The 23,611-nt window shown below is 43.4% G+C and overlaps 1 protein-coding gene across 1 annotated transcript; it reads right to left on the bottom strand.

Annotated features, from left to right (window-relative positions):
• Nucleotides 1-3,253: 3,253 nt before the first annotated feature.
• Nucleotides 3,254-23,075, bottom strand: LOC133139280 (F-actin-capping protein subunit alpha-1-like). The gene is made up of 10 exons (XM_061258713.1): nucleotides 22,958-23,075; nucleotides 13,979-14,042; nucleotides 13,196-13,247; nucleotides 11,513-11,576; nucleotides 10,422-10,628; nucleotides 9,601-9,680; nucleotides 8,006-8,084; nucleotides 6,611-6,682; nucleotides 5,065-5,127; nucleotides 3,254-4,678 (listed from the first exon to the last, which is right to left on the bottom strand). The coding sequence occupies exons 1-10, from the start codon at nucleotides 22,994-22,996 to the stop codon at nucleotides 4,538-4,540; spliced, it is 861 nt and encodes a 286-aa protein (XP_061114697.1). The 5' UTR covers nucleotides 22,997-23,075; the 3' UTR covers nucleotides 3,254-4,537.
• Between the last annotated feature and the right edge of the window lie 536 nt (nucleotides 23,076-23,611).

The raw sequence follows: 23,611 nt of genomic DNA, 5'->3' as shown, positions 1-23,611 counted from the left end.
TACCGCAGACTCCTACACCTCCCCACCCAAAGACCTCTACCACAGACTCCTACACCTCCCCACCCAAAGACCTCTACCACAGACACCTACACCTCCCCACCCAAAGACCTCTACCACAGACTCCTACACCTCCCCACCCAAAGACCTCTACTGCAGACTCCTACACCTCCCCACCCAAAGACCTCTACCACAGACACCTACACCTCCCCACCCAAAGACCTCCAGTGCAGATGGAGCCCCCATGACTGTCCTGGATGCCTGACACCGCAAACTAACAATCGAGGGTTCAGTGTTTGCTGAAGACTGTAGTGCCTTCTCTTTGGTGAAGTGCAGGTACACTGCAAAGAATGTCTGTCTTAAGTGTTTTTGTCTTATAATGAGACTTAAAAATATATTTTTTCTCTCAAGTAGAAAATATTTGCTTGTTTAAAGTTACTGTTTGCTTGAAAAGTGACATTTTCCTACCCCATTGGCAAATCGTGAAACGAGCCAATCTTCCTCATAGGAAATATTTGTGTTTTATTTTGTAAAAAAGTAATAGAATTTAAGTCCAGATATAAGACCAGATTAAATCCAGATATAAGACTGAAATACATACTGATTTACAGTTTTGGATTTTACAGTGTATAATGTTTTAGTGTGTTCACTGAACGTGTGTATTTCCTTTCAGTTCTGTTTTGTGATAGGAATATGAATTATTCCAACTTTTGTGTTGTAAGTGTTATAATCTCATAATACATATATGCAGTGCACAAAATGTTTACTTGGAAAAATTAGCAACTAGTATTGCAGGATCCTTCGTTGGCTAAAATAAATGAGCAATTGAGTGGTTATTTGTGTATTGCACCACAAAATAATGTAGCAGGTTGCATTGCATTTCAGCAACAGTGCTTTATTTTCTGCTAAAGGCAAATCTGCAGTAATGTCTGATTGATTTACCCATGCTTTTGCCATGCAAATATGAAGAGAAATCCAATAAATTGTTTGCCTGATGAATCGATGGATGTTTATTTTTTGGAAATTTGTAGTTAGCAGACTAGAGACTAGGTGCTTCAATCATAACATAATTAGGATGGTTCTGATGCCAAACACTGGCATAATGTTGGTCCCACTGGATTGTGTTGTGTTATTTTTGTGTTGTATTGTCTTATTGTGTGGTAACCGGTGATGATTTGGGGGAAATGCAGCCTATATGCCTTAAAAATAATAGTCCCAAAATGCCAAGAACTAAAAATCCAAAACCTTAAAAACAAAAAGTCTCATACAATCAGCCATTTTTTAACAAAAGCTATAGCTTAAGTAATGTTTCCAACACAATTGGATAATTCTCGGAAAATCTTAAGTAGGTGCAGGCCTTTACAGTTTTTCTCAATGGATTTGGCCCATTGTGTTCTCATAACCGTCGGTGCATTTGCCAAAACATTTTTTGAAAACGATAGTTCATGTATTCTTTATGAACTTCAAACATGCATTAACTATGTTTGTATGGAAGTTTTTTGATGCTGACACTGGGCCGGTCCACATTAGGTTGTGCTCTTCGACATGCAAGACCATTGTAAGACCATGGTCCACAATGGTGGCCCGCGTTTCACCGGAGACAACCATGTGCCTTTGTCCTCTTCTGCCTCTTCCTCTGTTTTGTGGTCTTCTCTTAACCGTCCCACCACGCATCCTTACTCCTCTTCCTATTGGATGAGCAGGCACTCGCCCCTGTTCAATATTTTTTTCCATGTTCCGAAGTGTAGTACTGTAGTTCAGAAAGTGTACTACAGTAATTTTGATCCCGGATGTGTGACACTTCCCTTGGTAAATCCAGGATTCACCAAGCAATTTATCAATTTAGCTGACATTACATCAATACCTTGTCACAAAAATTTACAGAATACCTACTTGACATATTATGATGGTTGGATGGACCATTTTGCGTATGATGACATACACAAAGAGTAGTTGCACAGTTCTGTTTGAGAGTAAAACTATTCGACAGAAAACAACATGCATTCAGTTATGGTGCTTTCTCTTTAGTGCACCCACTATAGCAAGGCTTGGTTTCATAGTTTTGTTGCTCGAACAGAGTGGTTCTCAAACTCCATCCAGGGACCCGTGTATGCTGGTTTCCGTTCCAACCACAATTGTAAGCCTAGAATTATAACAACCTGTTAATTTTTCTTAATAGCTTTCTTCATGTTTTGAAGGATTATTTACCCTCTTTGCCAGATATATGTATGCCATGAAGAAGAAAAGTCACATATTTTCATTATGCTTATTGTGCTATATGGTGAACCATTACATCGAGGTTAAAAATAGAGGGGTTTTTTTTAATAAAGATGGACGTGAATCAATAGGCGCCTAGTTTGAGAAAGTATGGACATCTGGCTGCTAAAACTATCAATTTGGTAAAAAGAAAAAAAAGCCAAAGCCAAGATGAGACAAACCTGCATTCTGTTAATAAGATTGTGAAAAAAAAGTCAATAATTATAATAATTTAAACCCATGTGTGCAACCACCTTAATCAATCAAAATATTGGCTGCACCAAAAACCAGCATACACAGGCATCCCCCAGGACCGAGTTTGAGAACCACTACTCCAACAGACCTATATTGTACCCCTGTAGCTCCACTGGTAGCGTCTGGCACTAGCACTGCCAAGGTGATGGATTCAATTCCCACTCACTGATGCCAGCCACACTGAACAATGTATGAGCCTATGGTATTGTAAGGTGCTTTGAATGAAAGTATTCATCAAATGGCATATATTCGATTGGCATATTTTCAAATGCAATGCTGAAGTGCGAGTTATTGATAGGTATTAGACTTTTGGTTTTTAGCACCCCCATCAAGGATCACCAGCAGCCGCCACTGAGTGTACCAAGAACTGCTGATGGTCTAAACGTGTGACTGATTCAGGATAGTTGTTGGAAATTACGATTAACATCTTTAAAGCAGGTGTGTGATAAGCAGGAAGGAGGCCATTTTGTAGGGCTGAGGTCTCTTATATGCAGAGCATTCTATGCAGTCCCTTGTCATTTTTAAATGACTGTTTTAAAAAAAGAATGATCTCAGATGGCTGTAAATTATTCTGTATGGGGCCAGCTTTGTCACAACGTCCAAATATTCCATAAGTTTGAGAAGAACCAGAAAATCCCCTGTAGGTAGGTAGAGATTCAACCATTTGTTTGTAACAATTGAACAATATTTCCATATATATACCCGTTTGAAAATGGGCTTTTGCATTCATCACAGCTGCACATAATTCGGTGCAAATTCTTTATTCTCTTTGAATTACACGTTTGTTCTTACATTATGTAAAAATATTCGGCAATAAAAGCTTGGGAAAGGAAGGACACCGACAGCGACATTATCACAAGATCTAACCACTATCAACTGCAAATATATATTACACCAGAAGGGGGCAGTAGCCTGCCGGAAATTTCTCACCCAACGGTTTCTGTACAAGCATTCGATTAGCATTGCAACACAGCTGGTGAGCATCAGTGGTGACCAGTTCATGGTAGTTTGAGGATGCATAGATGACAAGTATTTGTTATTTCACCATTTCAGGTGTCAGCACTCGTTACTGTGGGCGTGTGTGGATACAGAGAGGTAAACAAAGCACAATCTCGCAGGGTACAGTATGTTACATTGGGGCGCTGCTGGCTTAAGACTTTGAATAAAATACAATTGCATAATGTCGTTTCATAAATGTGTGAGTGTATATATTTATGCATGTATGATATACACACACACACACACAAAATCTCTATACCGTTTCTGCATGTATAGCGTGCAACCAGGCTTTATTATGGAAATCTTTTCCATGGGAAAGATTTCTAGCAAACGACACAGCCCACTTTGAAGAAACTTTTTTTTCCCCCCCTTCCTCTTTTGGAGGGTAAAACTCACTCTGCAAAACCACCACCTCACCCCAACCTCCATGTGGTACCTATAGGAGCACAGGGCCCTTCCAATGAGGCAGTCTAAAGAGAGGGGTAGAGTGGCATTTGGAGCTGCCTCACAATCCTTATGGAAACACGTTACACTGTGATATTACACTGTTAAACAATGGAAAACACGATACTGTATTTTACGGCTGTATATATGACAATACCTTAAAGTTTAAATTATTTTGTATAGGCAGCAATGTATCGTTAAGTGCTGTAATAGATCGATAATATTTTCAAATATATGCCATTTCCATAAGGGAAGAATTAATATTTCACAACTTTCTGTAATTTCAGGGGCAAGAGGAATTGGTTCAGATTGCAAGAAAAGCCATATCCCTCCCCCTCATTGCACGACCTTATTTTAAAGCAAAGCGCCCTCCCTTAGTCGGGGCAAAGTGAAGCAGTCCCTGCTCTTTATTCCCCCAAACGCACCAGACTTGACCTTTGACCTTTTAAAAACAAAAACAAACCACCCGAAACATGACAGCACACATTCTGCGACCGCGCTTCCCGTTTCCGCCCGTTCCCCGTCTCGTTTTGGCGACCTCGCGGACCCTCCGTTTGCGAGGAGCGGGGGGCCCTCGTGCGCTCCTCTAGGCGTTCTGCATCTCCTTCCCGATCTTGTAGCTGAGGATCTTGTTCCAGTCGATTTTGGTGCGGGTGACGGGCAGCTGCCGACGCAGGGCTTTGAAGGTGGTGTCCGACATGGTCTGGTAGTTCTCGTTGATCGCGGTCTGAGAGGCCAAACAACACCGTCGCTCAGTCCCGCCCTCCCCCTGTGCATTCTGGGAGCTTTACGGCACACCACCACCCCCCCCCCCCCCCCCGATCATATTATACAAGTATATTCCCAGTCTAAACCAAGAAGAAATCGTGTCTATATTGGAACAACACAACATCTGACTACTCAAGGGCATGCCCGAAGACTTATTCAGACATGATTATCTGACTAAAGTGTCTCTGAAGTTGTGGTGAACTTTATGAACGCAAACAAATTCAAACAATATACCAACGAAAATCCTACTGTGAGAAAGGTGTCATGTTTTTTTATTTTATTTTTTATATATGAAAACATTTTAAATCAACGGTTGAATTGAATGGCTCTGATACACTGACTTACCTGGTAATCGTTTTCTGCATTCTCTACGATTTTCACAAAGTCCTTGGCTGTTTGTGTTTCATTCTGGCAAAATGAAGCAGAGGGATTAGGGCTCCAAAAAACCCCATCATATTCTTATATTGAGCCTTAAAATTGTATTAATCTTGCCAATGAGGCAAGACAGTTTGACTCATTTCAAGATGTGCCAACGGGGTAAACAAACAGTCGAGCAAACAGTAACTTAAAACAAACAAATATTTGCTACGAGAGAAATCTTAAAGGTACAATAGGTAATTTCGGACTCCTAATAGTCAAGAGAGGAATAGCAGCAACAAGCACCATCAAACCACAACACTGTTTATTCCACCCTCTTCTCTGAACACGACGCTGAAACGCTATTGGCTGTGGCAATTAGAATCAATTTTCAACCAATGAGCTTGAATTATTGCACAATTATACAATGTTTTGGTACAGAATGTCGGGACGTCAACTGTATATTTTGAAGCCTGAATTTAAGGACTATAAACACAGGCAGATGGTGATTCATCATGTCAGTGAGCCTTTTTCAATGATCGGAAGGGATTGCTTGTATCTTGTAACAATGTTTTAACACACAGATCTTACCTATTGTACCTTTAAGATCTTCGTATTCTTATGACAGGACGAAGAGACTTGCTAAGACAGTGCAGTGCATTCTGGGGGAAAGGCACAGGCAGGCAGAATGCACCTGGCACGGAACAGACCGCAAACGGAGCACTTCCTCTCTGACGGTCACAGGCGGGGGCAGCTGCACGACTCTTCGGGCCTGCCCTGTACGCCCTTTGAGGGCGTCAAGTTATGCGGGAGGAAACGATTCCCCCCCGCGCCTCTTAACCCTTCAGTCCCAAGAGTGCCATACGGAACCTTATACCTTTTCAACCAATCAAAATGGCTGCTATACTGTTGCTGAGATTCTGAAACCCTACCAAGTTTTCTCTATTCTCTCAACCAAAGCCAAAACCCCTTGGGATTTGGGTGGAGCCAATTCATATTGAGCTTGTGACTGAAAGGGTACATCCACACCAGGAATGATAACTATAACGATAACTGTAGATGTTGTTGTGAAAAAACGTTTTAACTCGAGTGGCTGATGGAGTCACCACAGCAATAACAAGAGTGATGAACGATATTGAACGGGATCACTTTCCGAGCGGTTTTTTTTCCAGCACAGCAACAGCCAATCACAGACGGACACAGACGGACACAGACGGACACAGACGGACACAGACGGACACAGACGGACACAGACGGAGACAGACGGACAGACGGACAGACGGACACACGGACACACGGACACACGGACACACGGACACACGGACAGACGGACACACGGACACACGGACACACGGACAGACGGACACACGGACACACGGACACACGGACACACGGACACACGGACACACGGACACACGGACACACGGACACACGGACACACGGACAGACGGACAGACGGACAGACGGACAGACGGACAGACGGACAGACGGACACACACACGGACAGACGGACGCTCTGTGCCGCCATACTCACGGACACGGTCAGAGATTCCTGCACGTCCTTATGGCTGACCAGCTGGACGTTTCCGTCTTCATAGTAATGCACCTGTAGCAAGGGGGAAGAACAGGATCACTCACTTTCACACAGTAAACGGTACATTACATTTACAGTATAGGCATTTGGTCAGACAATCTTATCCACAGTGACGTATAACAAAGTGCATAACCATAACCCGGGGGACAAGTGCACCGAATGACCACAAAGAAGGAATTGGGGCTTTTTTTTTTTTAAAGATATTTTTTAGGCCTTTTTCAGCTTTATTGGACAGTATATAGTATAGAGAGACAGGAAGAATGGGAGCGAGAGAGGGGAAGACATGCGGTCAGTGCTCTACAGGCTGCGCCACCGAGACACCCCCGGAATTGGGCCTTTTAATCTCATGACACACGATTGTATCTATAAAACTGTTTTAGGAAACACAACGCTAGGCATAGTAAAGTATACACTTATGCAGGAACAGCAACAAACCACTTACGTAGCCAAACGTAAGCTATAAAGTAGCTATAAAACCATCAAAGCGTACACAACCCTGGTAATAATGAAACAAGTAAACACAATCATGAGAACAACAACAAACGTGTGCTGCTGCACCGTAGGCTGGAAATACTCCCGAATGCACACAAAAGTATAAACCATTTCTGCTACTGAAATCCAATTTTCAACCAAGCTTGAGTCAAGGACATACTGAAATCCCAAGTGTATTTTTATTGGTATGAAAAAAAAGAAAAAGCACAGAAATGAATAGATCCGCTTTTCCATTAAGTAATGTTGTTTTTAACCAATTTAATGTATTACTTATTGTGTCATTTGTACAAGCCAAAAAAAGCAAAGCTATACAGAGACTCAGCTGCACTGTACACCCATCTCTCTGATTAATATTGGAAAGCAGGTTGCAATGCACAAATAACAATTGCTAAAATTTTCAGTAACACTTAACTAGAACCCCTCGGCAAAAGGCTGACGTGTAATGTATGACACAACATAATATATATGTCAGGCATAGAAATATAACTGTCATACTTTTAATCAGTAAATTTCATGACGGTAACATCTGTCATAACATTTACCGATAATAGTATGACAGCTTTATATAATTTCACAAACTGACATAATCCGTTATGGAGTCTCCTGACAGCTGTCATAGGTCATGTGTATGACAGTGTTATTTCAGCCTTATGGCGAGGGGTTCAAGTAAAGTGCTACCGAATTGTCCTCCATGAGTTCACTTATGTGCTCGTCCATGAGTGTGGAAAATGAGGTTCCACATCCGCACCGTATGTGCTGAAGCAGAGAGGAGTATCGCGGGGGTCGGCGGATGTGCACCGCTGTGCTCTGTACCGGACGGTGCCCGGCGGATCGGAGGCTCACCTGAATTTTGAGGACGCCCGCCAGCTGAACCATGCCCTGTCCGATGCTGAACTTCCACTCTGACCTGCAGCGGCCGTTCCTGAGCGAGGAACAGACGGCAAGGTCACGCACAGGAAATGGCAAGACACCCGACAGGACATGGCAGGCCACGGCAGGAAACGGCAAGACACCCGACAGGACATGGCAGGCCACGGCAGGAAATGGCAAGGTCACACAGTGCCTTCAGGCCACGACAGGAAACGGCAAGACGCCCGACAGGACACGGCAAGTTCAGACACAGGAAAAGGCAAGGTCACACACGGAGCGCCTTCAGGCCACGACAGGAAACGGCAAGGTCACACACGGGAAAGAACATATATGGTAAGGTCACAGACAGGAAATGGTAAGGTCACAGACAGGAAACTGCAAGGTGACAAACACACAGAAAAGACTGCAAGGTCACAGCAAAAGCCACGTTACAGTAATGACTATTTTTTAGACAGGACTTCTCTGAACCTTTCAAGGTTTTTCCAAAAATGTAAACTGCTGTGCTTGCGCAATAGATCCTCGGATGCGAACGCGTCAGTAACGGAGGTCGTTTGGAATGTTTATACAGCTTTCTGAATAGCATTATGTCCCTTTCCGTGAGCCAGTCTTTAACCTCGTGAACTCTTTGATTTTATTCTCCACCTTCTTTATATCAAACATTTGAATTTCCCACATTGTATTATCCGGCAGGTGTGCAAACAAATGCCCATTTTGTCCAAATTTCAATTTGATTTTATTCAATAGAAAGGACAGACCATGTTTTCAGTGCTTGCATAGCTGCATCAGTCATAAAGAGCATGGTAAGTCAGAATTACCCACAATTCTTCCGTTTTCACTCCCTGTACAGGTGACTGGTCAGTGTAACCTTGAGGTTAGTACAGCAAAATCTTTATCTTCTGATTAGGGCACTTTGTAAGAACTGGGGTAGCAAGCTACTGACATTAGTATTCATGATCACTGCAAACTTCTCGTAACAAGTTTGTTTTCTCTGAAGATTTACATTGGGTATTCATAATTAGGCAAGTAGCTTCATGAATTAACCTCAGGCAGATCTCAACAGCTTAGGCGGAGATTCCCGCGATAGACTGCTCATGGGTTTCCCATACAGTGCAGTCAAAGTATTTGGAAAGGGAGACGGTTTTTGTTGCTTTTGCTCTGTACCCCAGCAAAGAAACAGTTGAAATAAAACTGACTTCATTTGAGGGTTTTTACCTCCATATTGGGTGAACCTTATAGGAAGTACAGTGGTTTTATACATATACCCCCACAGTTTTAGGAGACTGCTTGGGTTTGCTGGAGTACAGAGCGAAAACAGTGTGTCACTGTCCAAATACTTACGGACTGCACTGTATATTGTTGCCAGTAAACAGCAGAAAAGTTAAAGCCAAAGTGATCAGAAAACTCACTCTTCACATTGTATAATTCTTAGTTAAAGCAAATGTACTAAACAAACACTATTCACTATTCACAAGATGGCTGCGTAAGGTTAAATGATCATTTGTATTTAAAAATACATTTAAAAACAAACACAACATCTCGGAGTGCTCTTGTAGCCTCTGGGTTCTCACCAGAAGTTTTTTGGTTGAAACTGATGACCCTCGATGCAGGCGATGATAGTCTGCTGACCATCGATCGTTTTCCCATAAACCTGCAGCAAACAAGAAACAGGATGAAACGGCATGAATTAATGACGAACAGATTTTTCATTTATTTTAATTTTTTTAAATCCCACTTTTGCCTTTGCTTGTTTTAGGAAGATATCTCAGATATCAGTCACTCATTTTTAAAATAATTTTGTCTCTGCTTCCTCTCCTTATTTTGGCTTGGTCCCAGTTAAATAATAAAATAATTTGTTATTTAGCTGATGCTTTTATCCAAAGTGGCTTACAGTTAGACTAAGCAGGGGACAATCCCCCTCTGGAGCAAAGCGGGGTTAAGGGCCCAACAGCTGTGCGGATCTTAGCCACCAACCTTCTGAGTCCCAGTCACGTACCACCCAGAATCAGGCTGTCCCGTTGAGCACAGTCAGGGTTGGGTACTTGCCGTGCACACACCACTGGGCTGCTCTGTATGCTTTGTGCACAGGCGGGTTGAGTACTTGCCGTGCACACAACACTGGGCTGCTCTGTATGCACTGAACACAGGCAAGGTTGGGTACTTGCCGTGCACACACCCCTGGTCAACTCTGTATGCACTGAGCACAGGAGGGTTGGTACTTGCCGTGCACACGCCGCTGGGCTGCTCTGTATGTACTGTACTTGCCGTGCACACCGCTGGGGTAGTGCTCTGTATGTATTGTACTTGCCGTGCACACGCCACTGGGTTGCTCTGTATGCATTGTACTTGCCGTGCACACACCTTTGGGCTGCTCTGTATGTATTGTACTTGCCGTGCACACGCCGCTGGGGTAGTGCTCCTTGACGTAGGCGCTCAGGGCGGAGTCGCAGGCGTCCCTCCAGGGGGACAGGCCCGCCTCGCCCTCGCAGGGCTTCGGGTCGCTGGCCTCCTTCCTCAGGTGGTCGAACTTGAAGGACAGCTTGTTGCGCGGGTCGAAGAACCGGTCGTGCCCCAGGTCCCCGTGCTCCGTGATCAGGACCTGGGGAGGCGGAGAGGCGGAGGTCGCCCACGGTCAGAAAACGACCAAATTACTAAAAAGTAAGAGGCTGATATTCTGAGATTATGGATTATACCTGATCTTCCAGAGGTACTGGATTCTAACTTTAAGAGATAGTCAATTTGGAATACAGCACTGCTAAATTTTACAGAGAGAAGGCCTCAGTGGTACCAGGCATGGAATTTTTTTTTACCCGTACAATTTTACCAAGAGATTATCTGTATATTTAGCAACACAATTTGCCAAATAGCATGCAAATAGCATGCAACTACATGTCATCCTCCTTGCTCCTTGCCGGTCCAGTGCTGTTTCTTTAAAAATTAATATATATTTTGATCAAAAAAAGGAAGTATCAGGCTGATGCGTCTTTAAAAATAAATAAGAAGAAAATAAATGCTGAATTGTTATTGAATTTAAAAACATGATTCAAACAGCAAAACAAAAGGAGTAGTGACTACTTAGTTATCAATTAATTATGAACTCAAATAAATCAATTTATTATAAGCATTTGCGGTTGCTTGTAGTGCAAAGAAATTATCCTGCTTTAGTAAAATACACTGCATTGCCTCCAAAAAAAAACAATAAAAACCAATGCAAACAAACAAAAAAAGGAAGTTATTACTGTTTTTTTCAAACTAAAAACCGAATATAGACTGCTTTTTCAGTATCCATGCACTGTTGGCCTTTTGAAATGGAAAGCGTTATTTCTCTTCATTGCCATCAGTCCTGTGGTGTTTCTCGATTCAGTAGTATATAAGAGTTGATTGGGCCTTTCAGCAGTGAAAGTGTCAGCGAAAACCAAGTCCTTCTGAGTGGACATTCTGAAACGAGAGGCCTTGCTCATCCACACACTATGGAAGCCTTACCTGATCGTCATACCCTTCGATTTTGGCCAGGGTGAACTGCTCCATGTTGTATTGGGCGAAGGCACTGTTGGATAGAAACAACACACATGAGGCAAAGAAACGGCTACAACAGAAAGCTCACGTTTCGCCTTTACTGCGCATTTCAGCAAGCTTCTGGCAGGGGAAGACAGCTGTTGAAGGCCTGTGTACCACTATCTGTTAAAGTGTAGACTTGCAGCTTTCATTTGAGGGTTTTTACAACTCTATTGGGTGATCTGTGTTAGAAGTGCAGCTGTTTTTATACATGGTGCCCCCAATTGTTTGGAGTCTGTTTGCTGGAGTACACAAACAACCAAAAATGTGTCACTGTCCAAATACATTTTCAAATTACATGTCCGCCAGCCTCTGGCAGATGAAGACAAAGGTCGGGGGTGCGTATCTTTTGAATTTTTTTATTTGACCTTTATTTAACCAGGTAAAGTCTCATTGAGATGAAAAATCTCCATTACAAGAGAGACCTGGCCAAGAGGCAGCATGAAAACAAATAAACATGGTAAATGGTTGGCAATTATAAAGCACCTTTATCCAAAGCGCTGTACAATTGATGCTTCTGATTCACCCATCCACACACATACTCACACACCAACGGCGATTGGCTGCCATGCAAGGCACCGACCAGCTCGTCAGGAGCATTTGGGGGTTAGGTGTCTTGCTCAGGGACACTTCGACACACCCAGGGCGGGATCGATCCAGCAACCCTCCGACTGCCCTTATCGACTGAGCCAATGCCGCCCCATTGTATCATGAAGGTTACATACAGATAACGGTAAAATAGTATAATAGAAATGGGCACATCGACCAGGATGCAAGCAAATAGGGTAGTAGCAATTATAATTCAAGTAGAGCTGGCGCACACAAACTCAATATAATTCTTTATTAGTATCAAACAACGTTTCAACCCATAGCGGATCTTTGTCAGGTCAATCTAAAAGTAAATATTTCCCCACCCATATACAGACAGATAACAAGCAATTATCACAGTCAAAAAGTGGTTCTGCCAAGGGGCTGAGCGGCGATGGAGAGAGCGAGGGAGCGAGGGAGCGAGAGAGGGAGAGGGAGAGGGAGAGGGAGAGGGAGAGGGAGAGAGAGAGAGGCCGGCTCAGAGCCGTCTGGGAGAGGAGCTATCGCTGTTGTGTGAAGGGCGCTAATGGGTCTGTAAACCAGAAGACGGCGTTCCAACACAAACACGACACGCTTCCAGAGAAAACAGACCCCCGGGGGGAGGGAAAACAAAGCGGGGGGATAACGATGCCAGAGGACAAGATGCTAAACCGGAAAACACGCGGCATAAAACAGCCTCTCGCTGCTGACAACAGTCGCACCCCGGGGGGAAACGAAATAGAAAACCGGGCAGCTCCGCAAGCATTCTTTTTCCCACGGACCCGCACGCTTTTATCCTTAGTTTTTCCGCTGGGAAAATTTCCCACAGCCCAAAACAGGGAAAATACGTTCACCATTTTAACAGCGCAACTTATTCTGGGAGGACTTTGTGCCAGGGCAGAGGAAGCCGTAACCAGAGTTGAGGCTTACTTCACGAACGCCCAATGTATAAACCCACACACGTATGCGTCGCCTGCCTTCTGTGGTGAAAGAAAAGGGAGAGGAGGAGGAAGGGTGTTTCCGGGGTGATGAAGCAGTACTCACTGGGCTGCCCCCTCTCGGAGAAGATTGTCATTGTTGAGCAGCAGCCGTACATCTACAAACACAAAGACACAGCACAAACTCAGTCCAGGAACACAACACCGTCCTCTGCAGACAAGAGAGTGCACTTTCAGTCAGTGCGGGAGATTCCAATTTATATTCAGTAAACATACATACTACAACATGTTAGTCAGATGCCAATTCATCCTCAGTAAACATGCATACTACAACAAGTTAATCAGAGACTCCAATTCATCCTCAGTAAACACACATACAACAACAAGTTAATCAGAGACTCCAATTCATCCTCAGTAAACATACATACTACAACATGTTAGTCAGACGCCAATTCATCCTCAGTAAACACACATACTACAACAAGTTAGTCAGATGCCAATTCATCCTCAGTAAACACACATACTACAACAAGTTAGTCAGATGCCAATTCATCCTCAGTAAACACACATACTACAACAAGTGAGTCAGATGCCAATTCATCCTCAGTAAACATGCAACTCCAAAAACCACCTCAGTAGACAGACAGCACTAAGATCCTAGCTTCAGCTCTGGGTTACAGACGGTAATTTCAAGTCGGGGACAGCTTTATAAAAACGTGCACATTCAGAGCTTAAATCAAAGCACTTGAGCCTAATTTAAAGTGTCAGTTTAATTACTGAACATTGGTTATGTGTCAAAGCGAATTTCGGGCCTACGCATCCGAGTCCCACACAGCCTCGCTGTGAGACGGATCTTCGGCTGTGGCACGGACCGCTGGAGGCTTCTCACCGTTGAACACTTCTTTAAACTCGCCAGGAGGAGCGTGGGTGACGAAGCTGGCGGCTATGCGGACCTGTGGGAGGAAGAAGTGACATGAGATACAGGATCTAAACCATCTCTCACTCTCACTCTCACTCTCACTCTCACTCTCACTCTCACTCTCACTCTCACTCTCACTCTCACACACACAGGCATCCTGCCTGAAGCTCAGTTCTCTTGGAGGGCGGGGGCCGTACATCATCCATTTCCTCTGTAACGGAGCTAACCTGCCATTGCCATGGAGTGTCCCTGTTAAGGAAACCCTACACCAAACACACACAGCATACAGGCCACAGTGCGGGAGGTTCTGTCTATTCCCAGGGCACGGAGGCGTCAAACCATACCGTGGCTAATCGCACAAGGACAAAACTCGAATTGCAAAGCAGGAGCTTTGTCAATTTTAATCACAAGTAGGACGCCGCCATTGTATGGCCAGAGTAAAATCTTTCACCTCCCAGCAGGAAAGATAAAAGGGGATGCACTACAGTAGGTGTGAGATATGAACCGTTACAGTTTCTCTGCAGATCTGCTTGTGCAGGGGTGTTGCACGTTGCAGAGTTGCGGCGAGCAATTAACCGGGCGATAATGAAAACGAATCAGTCAGCCCGACAGGAAGTGGAAACAGCCCTGCAAACAGGGCAATTAGCAGAAGGCATGAGCAAGGGGTGCGCGTTCGTGCATTTTGCCGAGTCACACGAAGCGGGACGAAAACAAAAACACAGCTGCTCGAGTGCACTTGTAAAATCCCTCATAAAAAAAATATAAATAAATAAAAAACCAGGGCGAGCGGGCCCTTCCCGCGTCTCCTTATGCAAGCCCCGTAAACGTACGCGGTAATATGCGTGTATCCATGGAGACCACCCACTGCCTCCGACAGGGGAGGGAAGGGTGAGTGCAGGGGTTAATGGAGGTCAACCCTAGCCGCTGGTATGAGAGGGAGAGTATAGACTGGTCCATTCCCTAGATGGCAGGAACCTGGCGCAAGCTTTTCTTAGCGAGCGCTATAACTGCCCGTGTAAGCAAACTATGCACACGGCCAAACAGCCTCTGGTGCAGAGGCACTGCAGGCAAGAGCAGGGAACAGCGGGGGGGGAAGATTTATCTCAGACAGGGAGGCCGACGCTAGCTACGATACACCGCTCAGATGGTACCGGGTCACAAGGTTAGCATGGTCGTCAAGTTGCAGCATTTGCAGCAAGCAAGCAGCTCCCCTTAACCTGACATTAACCATGTTGTGTAGCTTTCCTTAGGTGTAGAAATATTTCATCATCATTCCATCATTACATAACATTGCTGCGTCCCAAACATTACGGTGCCCTGAATGAGGGGGACTATGTATAAACACTGCTGTAATTTCTACATGGTGAACCCAAAATGTATAAAAATGCCCCTTACTAAAATCTGACAATGTGCACTCAAACCACTTTTTTTTATTTTTTCTGTTACAAATCTCAAATTAAGGAGTACAGAGGCAAGTAAATAAATGACGGGTCGCAGCCCCAAATGTTATGGAGGGCACTGTATTTCTCCAGTTGTATTGAAGAATGAATTCTTACACGTTTTATCAATGTCGTTGCGAAAATGAGTCAGCTTCTTCACCACAACCCATGTTCCTACTTTGGCAGACCACATCATGGGTCTGACCATATACTTCCTGTCTACTTGGAAGGTCAAGGGGTCAGAATAATGTCAAAAGGAGAAGAGCTTAAATTCATTCCTGCGGTCTACTTAGACGTGCATTTTGGGAAGACCTTGATTCAAGTATCAGTTGAATCAATGCAATCACATCTTATCAAATCTGCTCTTGGCCTCATGAACGCATTCCTGTGAACTGAGGGTTTCTAATACTGAAGCAATGAGTTCCATTTCTCCAGTTACCATTAAATTGAAAGAGATAGCTGGGAAAAGACCTTTCAGGCACAAAGACATGGCCTACATGTCAACCTGCCTCTCCTAAAGCCAGTTATAACTAAGAACAATAATAGGTAAAGCTTATTCCGCTCTTGTTTCAGTAGCTCAAGTGGCCACTCCTCAACTACAGTTGGTTAAAATCGGTCGAGTGGTATTCAATAGTTTGGCCACCGAAAGAACTGTTTACATTGTCATATGGCTGACACTTTTATCCAAAGCGACTAACAGATTCAGCAGACAATCCTCCCCTCGAGCAATGCAGGGTTAAGGGCCCAACGGCTGTGTGGATTTTATACACCGGGGATCGAACCACCGACCTTGCGGGTCCCAGTCACGTACCTTAACCACGACGCTACAGGCCGCCCCCTCTGTTTAACAGAGACTCTGGCGGGTTGAATGCTCCTGTGCGCTCGGGTTGTCGGTGAAGAGCACACGGCCTCCTGAGTGGAGGGCGGGAGGCGCTAAAAACACAGGTGCACAGCCGTGTCCCCTTGCAGGCTCATTTACATACAGGAAGTCTCCCCCATGCCCTACAAAGCTGGGCTTCCGCCCCTTCCTCTCTCGGAGCTCGTCTGCAGATTCGCGAGCGTTTCTCTGAAGAAAACCAGACTTCCTGCCTCCGGTCCACGCGCAGCGGGCTCCCTGGGTCACTTGAAGGCGAGAAGAGGCTCACGGCATCTTCGACGCTCAAACTGCGAGCTCGGACAGCATGAGAGAAACGGGCGGGGAGCAGCGCCTCGCTTGGACAGCAATGCTGCGCAGGTGTAGGTTGGAACGATATTCACAAGGTCGAGTAGTTGCCAATTGCTTTCGTTTGACGGACACTCCGACACCATTGACGTACTGAAAGAGTATCATACTGATGGCATTGGCCTAATTATTTATTTGTGGTAGATGTCTTCTGAAGTGTCTAAAGTTCTTAAAACTATGCTGGAAGGCTGCTCAGTTCACCTGACGGAGGAACCCACAGATAGTATTAGAAGGTACAGAATCCCAGGCAAAGCTAAAGTAGACCTGTGTCATAGGTTACCTTGATAAACTGAGAGAACATTGTGCCCTTCCTTTAAGCACACAGTGTTTTTAGACTGCACTACAACCAAGGTGAGTTCCTACACTGTGAAAAGCCTGGACTCCATCTTTGCTGAAGCAAACCGAGCATGACAGATCAGTGGGACGTTTTAGGATAGTGTGACTGAGAGTGACTGCCTTCTCTGATGAAGTTAACCCAGCATTTTGTAGCCTAACAAGTCCAAGAAGACTAACATTTCCGAAAATGTTGTTTCAACGTTAATGTGAGCAAAGCTGCTGTTTTGCCAAGACATGCATCAAACAAATTACTAATACTTAATACTTACTTTACTACTTGCTAGTTTCTTTCTAAATTCTGCAACAAAATAAATATTGATATTAATAATTCAGTTATGCACATTTAGTTTAATGCTCAGTTAAGAACATTCCAATCACAGATTTGTGAGCTTTCACCTTAAAGTGTGAATACTGCAAAGTTTTACGTTCCATGTGTGAAATCTGCTAATAATTGCTTGGTAAAATGGAATGGATGGATGGATGGCTTCTCTAGTGAATAGCTTTTTCCACGGCCCAGGAATGAGATGATGCCCTCTCCCCACATAGAACACTGGCTACGTATAGCCGAAGATCAGAACCACTTGGACCAATGGTGACCCTGCCAGCCACCGAAGAATCTCCTGTCCAAAGAGGCTTTGTGTCACTTGATGACCTCCAAGTTACAACCTTACATTCGCGTACAATGGCCTTTACTGAACCATGAAGGAAAAATCCATAAAACAATGTGACTACCCTTTTTAAACCTTTCATGTGGTCCCAAATGTCACGAAACTACTAACTTACCCTCACAGCAAAAAAAGTGTCTACTTGTGTGCTGTGGGTTTTTGGTCAGAACAGGCAAATTAGGTGGTTCCTGAGGGGCGGGGAGGCGTTTGGGCGTAGACTGACACCCTGCCTTACGACCTCCAGCTTCTCCCTCCCCCCCATTTCTGCTAACTGGCTAGCTGCTGTTTAGCTTTTACAGGCAAGGAGCAAATGTCACGTCAGCTAAAAAGGTTACACCGTGCTACAGGCGCAACATGAAAGAGGAAATAACAGGAATTCACCAATCATGCTTCAATCATGAGCGATTACTAGTGATGCACAAAAAGAAACATTTACCAAGCCTGTTTACATCAGGCCCTACACGACATACGCATGTAATGCTGGAGGCTGCCAGCCTTGTTTGCAGATAAACAAACCGAATTTGACACCAACATCAATCCGTTGTGGCTGTGGCTATTTTTCAGTGAACAAACAATATATTTATTTTGCCATTTCTCTTCATTTTGCATTCCCCAAGAACAGGTTGCGCGTCTTCTTGTCCTCTAAACTGCTCTTGCCTGGCTCAGATGTCCACTGAGTCAGGCAAGGTGGTTTTCTGCTGTGGGCTTCAGAGAAATCTGATACATTTTGTTCCCACAAATGCAAGATCTGCAATTTGCAGCTTCCGTAACCCCCCAGTGCACAGTACGTCAACTGCTCGAGTGACTCTTAGCCTTTTGAAACGGGACTCTAAATGAACTGGCCGCAATTCAGTGCACTGTGCAAAGCCAGCTGCACATTACCATGGCAGCCCAGCAACAGATTCTCAGTGTGTAAGCCACAGCCACATCAATCTTCAGCAGGAGTCCAAGGGCTAGTTACCCAGCCAGCATGCATCTCATGTGCATTCCAGTTTAGAACAAACACTAGTCTAAAGACACCACTGTATGTGGGAAAACCCATGAAACCCCAATACTATTTCAATTTCTGGGAGCATCCCAATGAGGTGGCAATGCAATAATGGGAGCAATAGTTGTTTATTGGCGAGCACTGTCTCTTTATCAAACCTTGCTGACCCTGTGTCAACATGGTAAACATAGTCCATTTCCTTTTGAAGGTCGGTAGAGAGGCACACTTATGTAAAATGCCCAAATATAGTACTATATGGATTTCCAGACGAGGTCCCCCAACGCTTGTTTTCTCACACACAAAATAAGGAACTGTTGTTGCTAAAGTAGTGACATGTTAAAATAGGTTATGCAGATAGAACTATGAGTTTTAACGGTTTCAAACATTAGCCTATATCCTGTTACCATTAGTGATTGTATGCAATTGTAATAAACGGAATGAATGGAAGAAAAAAAAAAAAAAAAAACTCACACCAGCCCAGCCAGTGAGACTTAAGGGTTAGACCATTACATTACATTACATTATTGGCATTTGGCAGACGCTTCATTAGAATATAAATTAGTCATTTATATCGATTAATATCAATTTTAATTTTAAATCACACTGAGTGAGAAACTACCAATATTCCCCTCTCCGCACATATAATTACAGGTCATTCAAATTCACTTCAAGCAGGAGTAAGGCTCGTGTTAGCCAGTAAGCTGCTTGGAAGTAAGTGTCCAACCATCTACTTGTGGTTAACATTGTACCTTGTGATTGGTGGACCTCCTCTCTGGTTTCTGGTAACCGTAGTCACGCACTATGGTGACAGCTCAATGTCCCATCTCTATTTTACTATCCCAAGTGAAAACCAGGAAACTGGGACACTGGTTTTAATGTCCAATGCAAACTATTCGGCATCAGCTCCTATTACTATCCTTTTCTTTTTAAAGAACCTTTATTTCCCTGAATTTTTGTCTGGATTTTTTGGGGAATTTTTATCAGTAAAAGCATCATTCCATCAGACACTGATTAATTGGTGGTTTTTTAAACCTCTTAAATGGCAGTGTTAAGTACTTTCTGTAATGGGAAAAGCCGTTCCCTCAAAGAACAATTCCTATTGATCTCTATATTTAAAACTTAATGGCTTCCCTTTCAGTCAGCAAGACATAGGGCTCATCTTGCAGAGTATTTTTCCAACCTCGTTTTCTCAAAAGATGTTTCAGCAGACACTGAAATATGAATTATGTTGAACCAATATTATTTCAGGTTGACTGTTGAGAGTGTTATTCCACAACAGGGATCATCAAACCTGGCTCTCGAATCAAAATCTTGCCCAGGTTCTTTTCTTTTCTCCCAGGAAATTAACCAAATAATTAGTGTTAGCTACAGAAACATAGTGGCGGCTATTGGCAGCCTGTAGCGTAGTGGTTAAGGTACATGAGTGGGACATGCAAGGTCGGTGGTTCGATCCCCGGGGTAGCCACAATAAGATCCGCACAGCCATGGGACCCTTGAGCAAGGCCCTTAACCCTGCATTGCTCAAGGGGAGGACTGCCTCCTGCTTAGTCTAATCAACTGTACATCGCTCTGGATAAGAGCACCTGCCAAATGCCTGTAATGTAATGGAATGGAATGTACTGAGTGGCCAGACTGTCTTCACACCAGACTCCCAGGTAAAGCAGCAGCTCTCAGGCCTTGAGGGCCATGATTACAAGGTGACCCTCAGTGCAGGAGGAAGTGGTGGATGCATCGTTCAGCTACAAACAGGTTAAAAAATGTCAATTTTGTTTTTCTAAAGGTGTGCCTCCAGCTGCCTTGGGCTTAAAAGTAGACCTATATTCTATCAGAAAACTTCTTGTGTCACCTTAGTTAAAACAAGGCAACCGCTTGCCACCCAAGATAATCTTGGAGAAGGTTACAGACTCCTCACTGGAAGCAGTGTTTGCAAACCAGTAGCCTAAACAATGCCTTCTGCATTTTGAAGTGTGACTGGCAGTGAGCAAACCCAAACAGGATTTCTCCTGACTAAATAGCTAGATCAGGATATAAATCCAGATAATGTACCAAACAAAAGAAAGTTTCCAGTGGTTGGGGATTCACCACGAAGCCATGTGCAGAATGTTGTTGTCTCATGAGTGAGCCCGGCTGGACCACACTGGCGAAAGTCCAAGACAGGGTGGGATATCGCTACATTTCCCATGTAAATGTTTGTATAAGGGAAAGCAAAACAGCAGACATTTTGGGTAAACTCCTTTGAAAACAACACCCAGCAATTAGTCACAAGAATGCCTATTGTGTACAGTACACAGCCTATTATTCAACTTGGCCAATTTTAGCCCACGCTTCTACACACAATGAATAAATTTCTTCAGAAAGCACATCAATGGACTGTGTGAAAAATGTGACCAAAACCTAATCGTGCTCCTGCTAGAATACAATCTACATTATCTGCTTTTTAATATAAAAATAAAAATAAAAATAACATTGCACTCCAATGACATGACATTCCTGCATTCCTTTGAATCGGCCTCATCCCAAAAGGAAACTGCTGAATTCAACACAACCAATTATAGTCAGCCCTATGAAGTTATACTGACTTAAAATATTAAGTAAAATATTAATATTAAGATATTTCAAAAACATCTAGATTGGTAGATTAGTATTATTATTTACACTGTCATATAATGACCTTGATCCTTGTGAACAAAGCAAATTCATAAGAAAGCCAGGAGAGCTTTGCACAGTATAGTGAGTACCATATTGTTTTTCTGATTAATGTGCTTTGAAGCATATGATCTCAGGGAACTGATTTTATTTTTATTTTTTACTAATTGGTCTTCGGCTGCTGTAGTCCATCCACTTCAAGGTTCAACGTGTTCTGTGCTCAGAGATACTCTTCTGATACCACTGTGTTAATTTGAATAACTGCAGCTTTCCTGTCAGCATGAACCAGTCTGGCTCTTCTCCTCTGACCTCTCATGGAATTTTCTTTGGTTTTTCACACCATTCTCTATAAACTCTAGACTGTTGTGCAAAAAAATCCCAGGAGATCTGCAGTTTCTGAGATACTCTAACCACCCCATCCGGCACCAACAATCATTCCACAATCAAAGTCACTTGAATCACATTTCTTCTCCATTCTGATGTTTGGTCTGAATAACAACTGAACCTCTTGCCCATGTGTGCATACTTTTATGCATTCAGTTGTCACATAATTGGCTGATTAGATATTTGCATTAACAAGCTGGTGTAAGGGTCTACTTAATAATAGAGTGGTCACTGGTGTATATTCATAAAATCTTTGTCAGCGGCATACCACACACCTACAATCTGAAACACTGTAGCCAACTAGTTATGGGAGTACTTCGAGCCATTGACTATTTCCAGCGGTTCTAGGTTGCACATAAATTCAACCATATTAGCAATCATGCAACTTGTAATGGACATTGGTAACATGCCTTTCAGAAAACCCTAATTTTATGACGTAGCTATTCATCTTGAAATCCCCTAATTTAACTAGCAAGGGAACTATAATTTGCAATCTGTGTGATATGAATATTCAAAACATAGCAGTAGAGAGAGTAAACGGCAATAACGCCAGAAATGTCCGATTTATTAGGAGGGAGTCGACGTTTACTTTATAAACTTCATAAACTAGCTAACGCGCTGTGAAACAGGGAGAGGTTTTTCACAAAGCAGGAAGTAACGACAGCTCGGTCGGTAAGCTGCAGGCAGGTTATGATGATAATGGATGATAAATGAACACCGATGTTTAATATATAGTTGGATCCCTAGTTTGCACTCGATTGACTACTTTGGGGACAAAGCTATGTGCGATTGTTAGCCATCATCAGACAACGCATTCGGAACATAGTTGTTAGCCTCATCACACCAAATGAAACGCAGCCGTTCAGTACGGACATGAACTTGCCGAGCTAGCAGTTGGCTAGCAAATCAAGTGAACACCTGATAGCCGATAGTACTTGGGCTGGCCACTGTGCATTAATGAAGGCTAGACTGGTTTTGAAGACTACCCTACACAAGCAAGCCATTTAACTGGCAAACATTAAATACGAAGGCTATCGTTGGAATATTCGGCTTGTCACTACCAAGCAGCGATAACATTAGTTTTCCAGTTAGCACTAACTGATTGACTGGCTCACTCCCTGCAGCTAAACCCTACATCTGCACACACACAAGAAAGAAAGAAGCAGACCGCCACACAGAATATCTGGAATTAGCACGTGATGCCACAATCCATTCAAACAAGCAACTGATTTACATAGCGTGCAGTTAATTGAAAAACAAGGTCCCTACCTTCTCCTCATCCGAAAGCTGCTGCTCAAAGTCGGCCATCTTGGCTCTTGTGGACCAGCCCCAGACAGCCTTGCATTGTGGGAATAATATGGCCACTTCACCTCCCGAAACGGTGTTACGGTAACAGTTTGCCGCAATTAACTCAACGTTACATAGCTCACCAGTCCAGCGCTGCTCACCTTTTTGATACCACTGATCAAATGTCTTTTTATTTTATTTTTATTTTTTTACATAATTTCATGGAGGAGATGCGCAAAATTTGGTAACACAATAAGTGCTTGTTGGAACAATGTAGATGGTAGACATACTTTCTTTAAATAGCTAGTTAATACAATATAAAATCAAGTAACGTTATGTCTATCTTATTTATGATGGTAATATCGTTAGGGAAAATAGGAGGGCTGTTGCTAGCAAATAAGTTTTACGATTCGCCCAAGCTCATAGTGCTTAGCTATTACACAGAATATCTCACATAGCTACAGACTAGGTTTAAAGTACAGCACGTATCTAATGAAGAGCCTCTCGGAAGCCAAATCAAAGATAGCATTAGCATTTACTATATGGATAGTTTGAGTCTGATTTTTTAGTGGAGAAATAGTGGGTCATAGGTTTTATCCCATTCGTGCTATATTACGTTATTTTAAATAACATGAT

The sequence above is a fragment of the Conger conger genome, chromosome 10 (genome assembly GCF_963514075.1).
Source record: "Conger conger chromosome 10, fConCon1.1, whole genome shotgun sequence".
NCBI classification, from domain to species: domain Eukaryota; kingdom Metazoa; phylum Chordata; class Actinopteri; order Anguilliformes; family Congridae; genus Conger; species Conger conger.
Note: the sequence above shows the minus strand (reverse complement) of the source record. Positions and strands in the feature narration are given on the sequence as shown.

Bases quoted from the DNA above. Each gene is read 5' to 3' on its own strand.
- LOC133139280 (XM_061258713.1), bottom strand. From the start codon at position 22,996: ATGGCCGACTTTGAGCAGCAGCTTTCGGATGAGGAGAAG. The intron at 9,681-10,421 runs GCAAGTACAATA...TGTTTGCTGCAG, and splicing joins ACCCCAGCGGCGTGTGCACG to GTTTATGGGAAAACGATCGA. The intron at 6,683-8,005 runs GTGAGCCTCCGA...CCCTTGCTACAG, and splicing joins CGGGCGTCCTCAAAATTCAG to GTGCATTACTATGAAGACGG.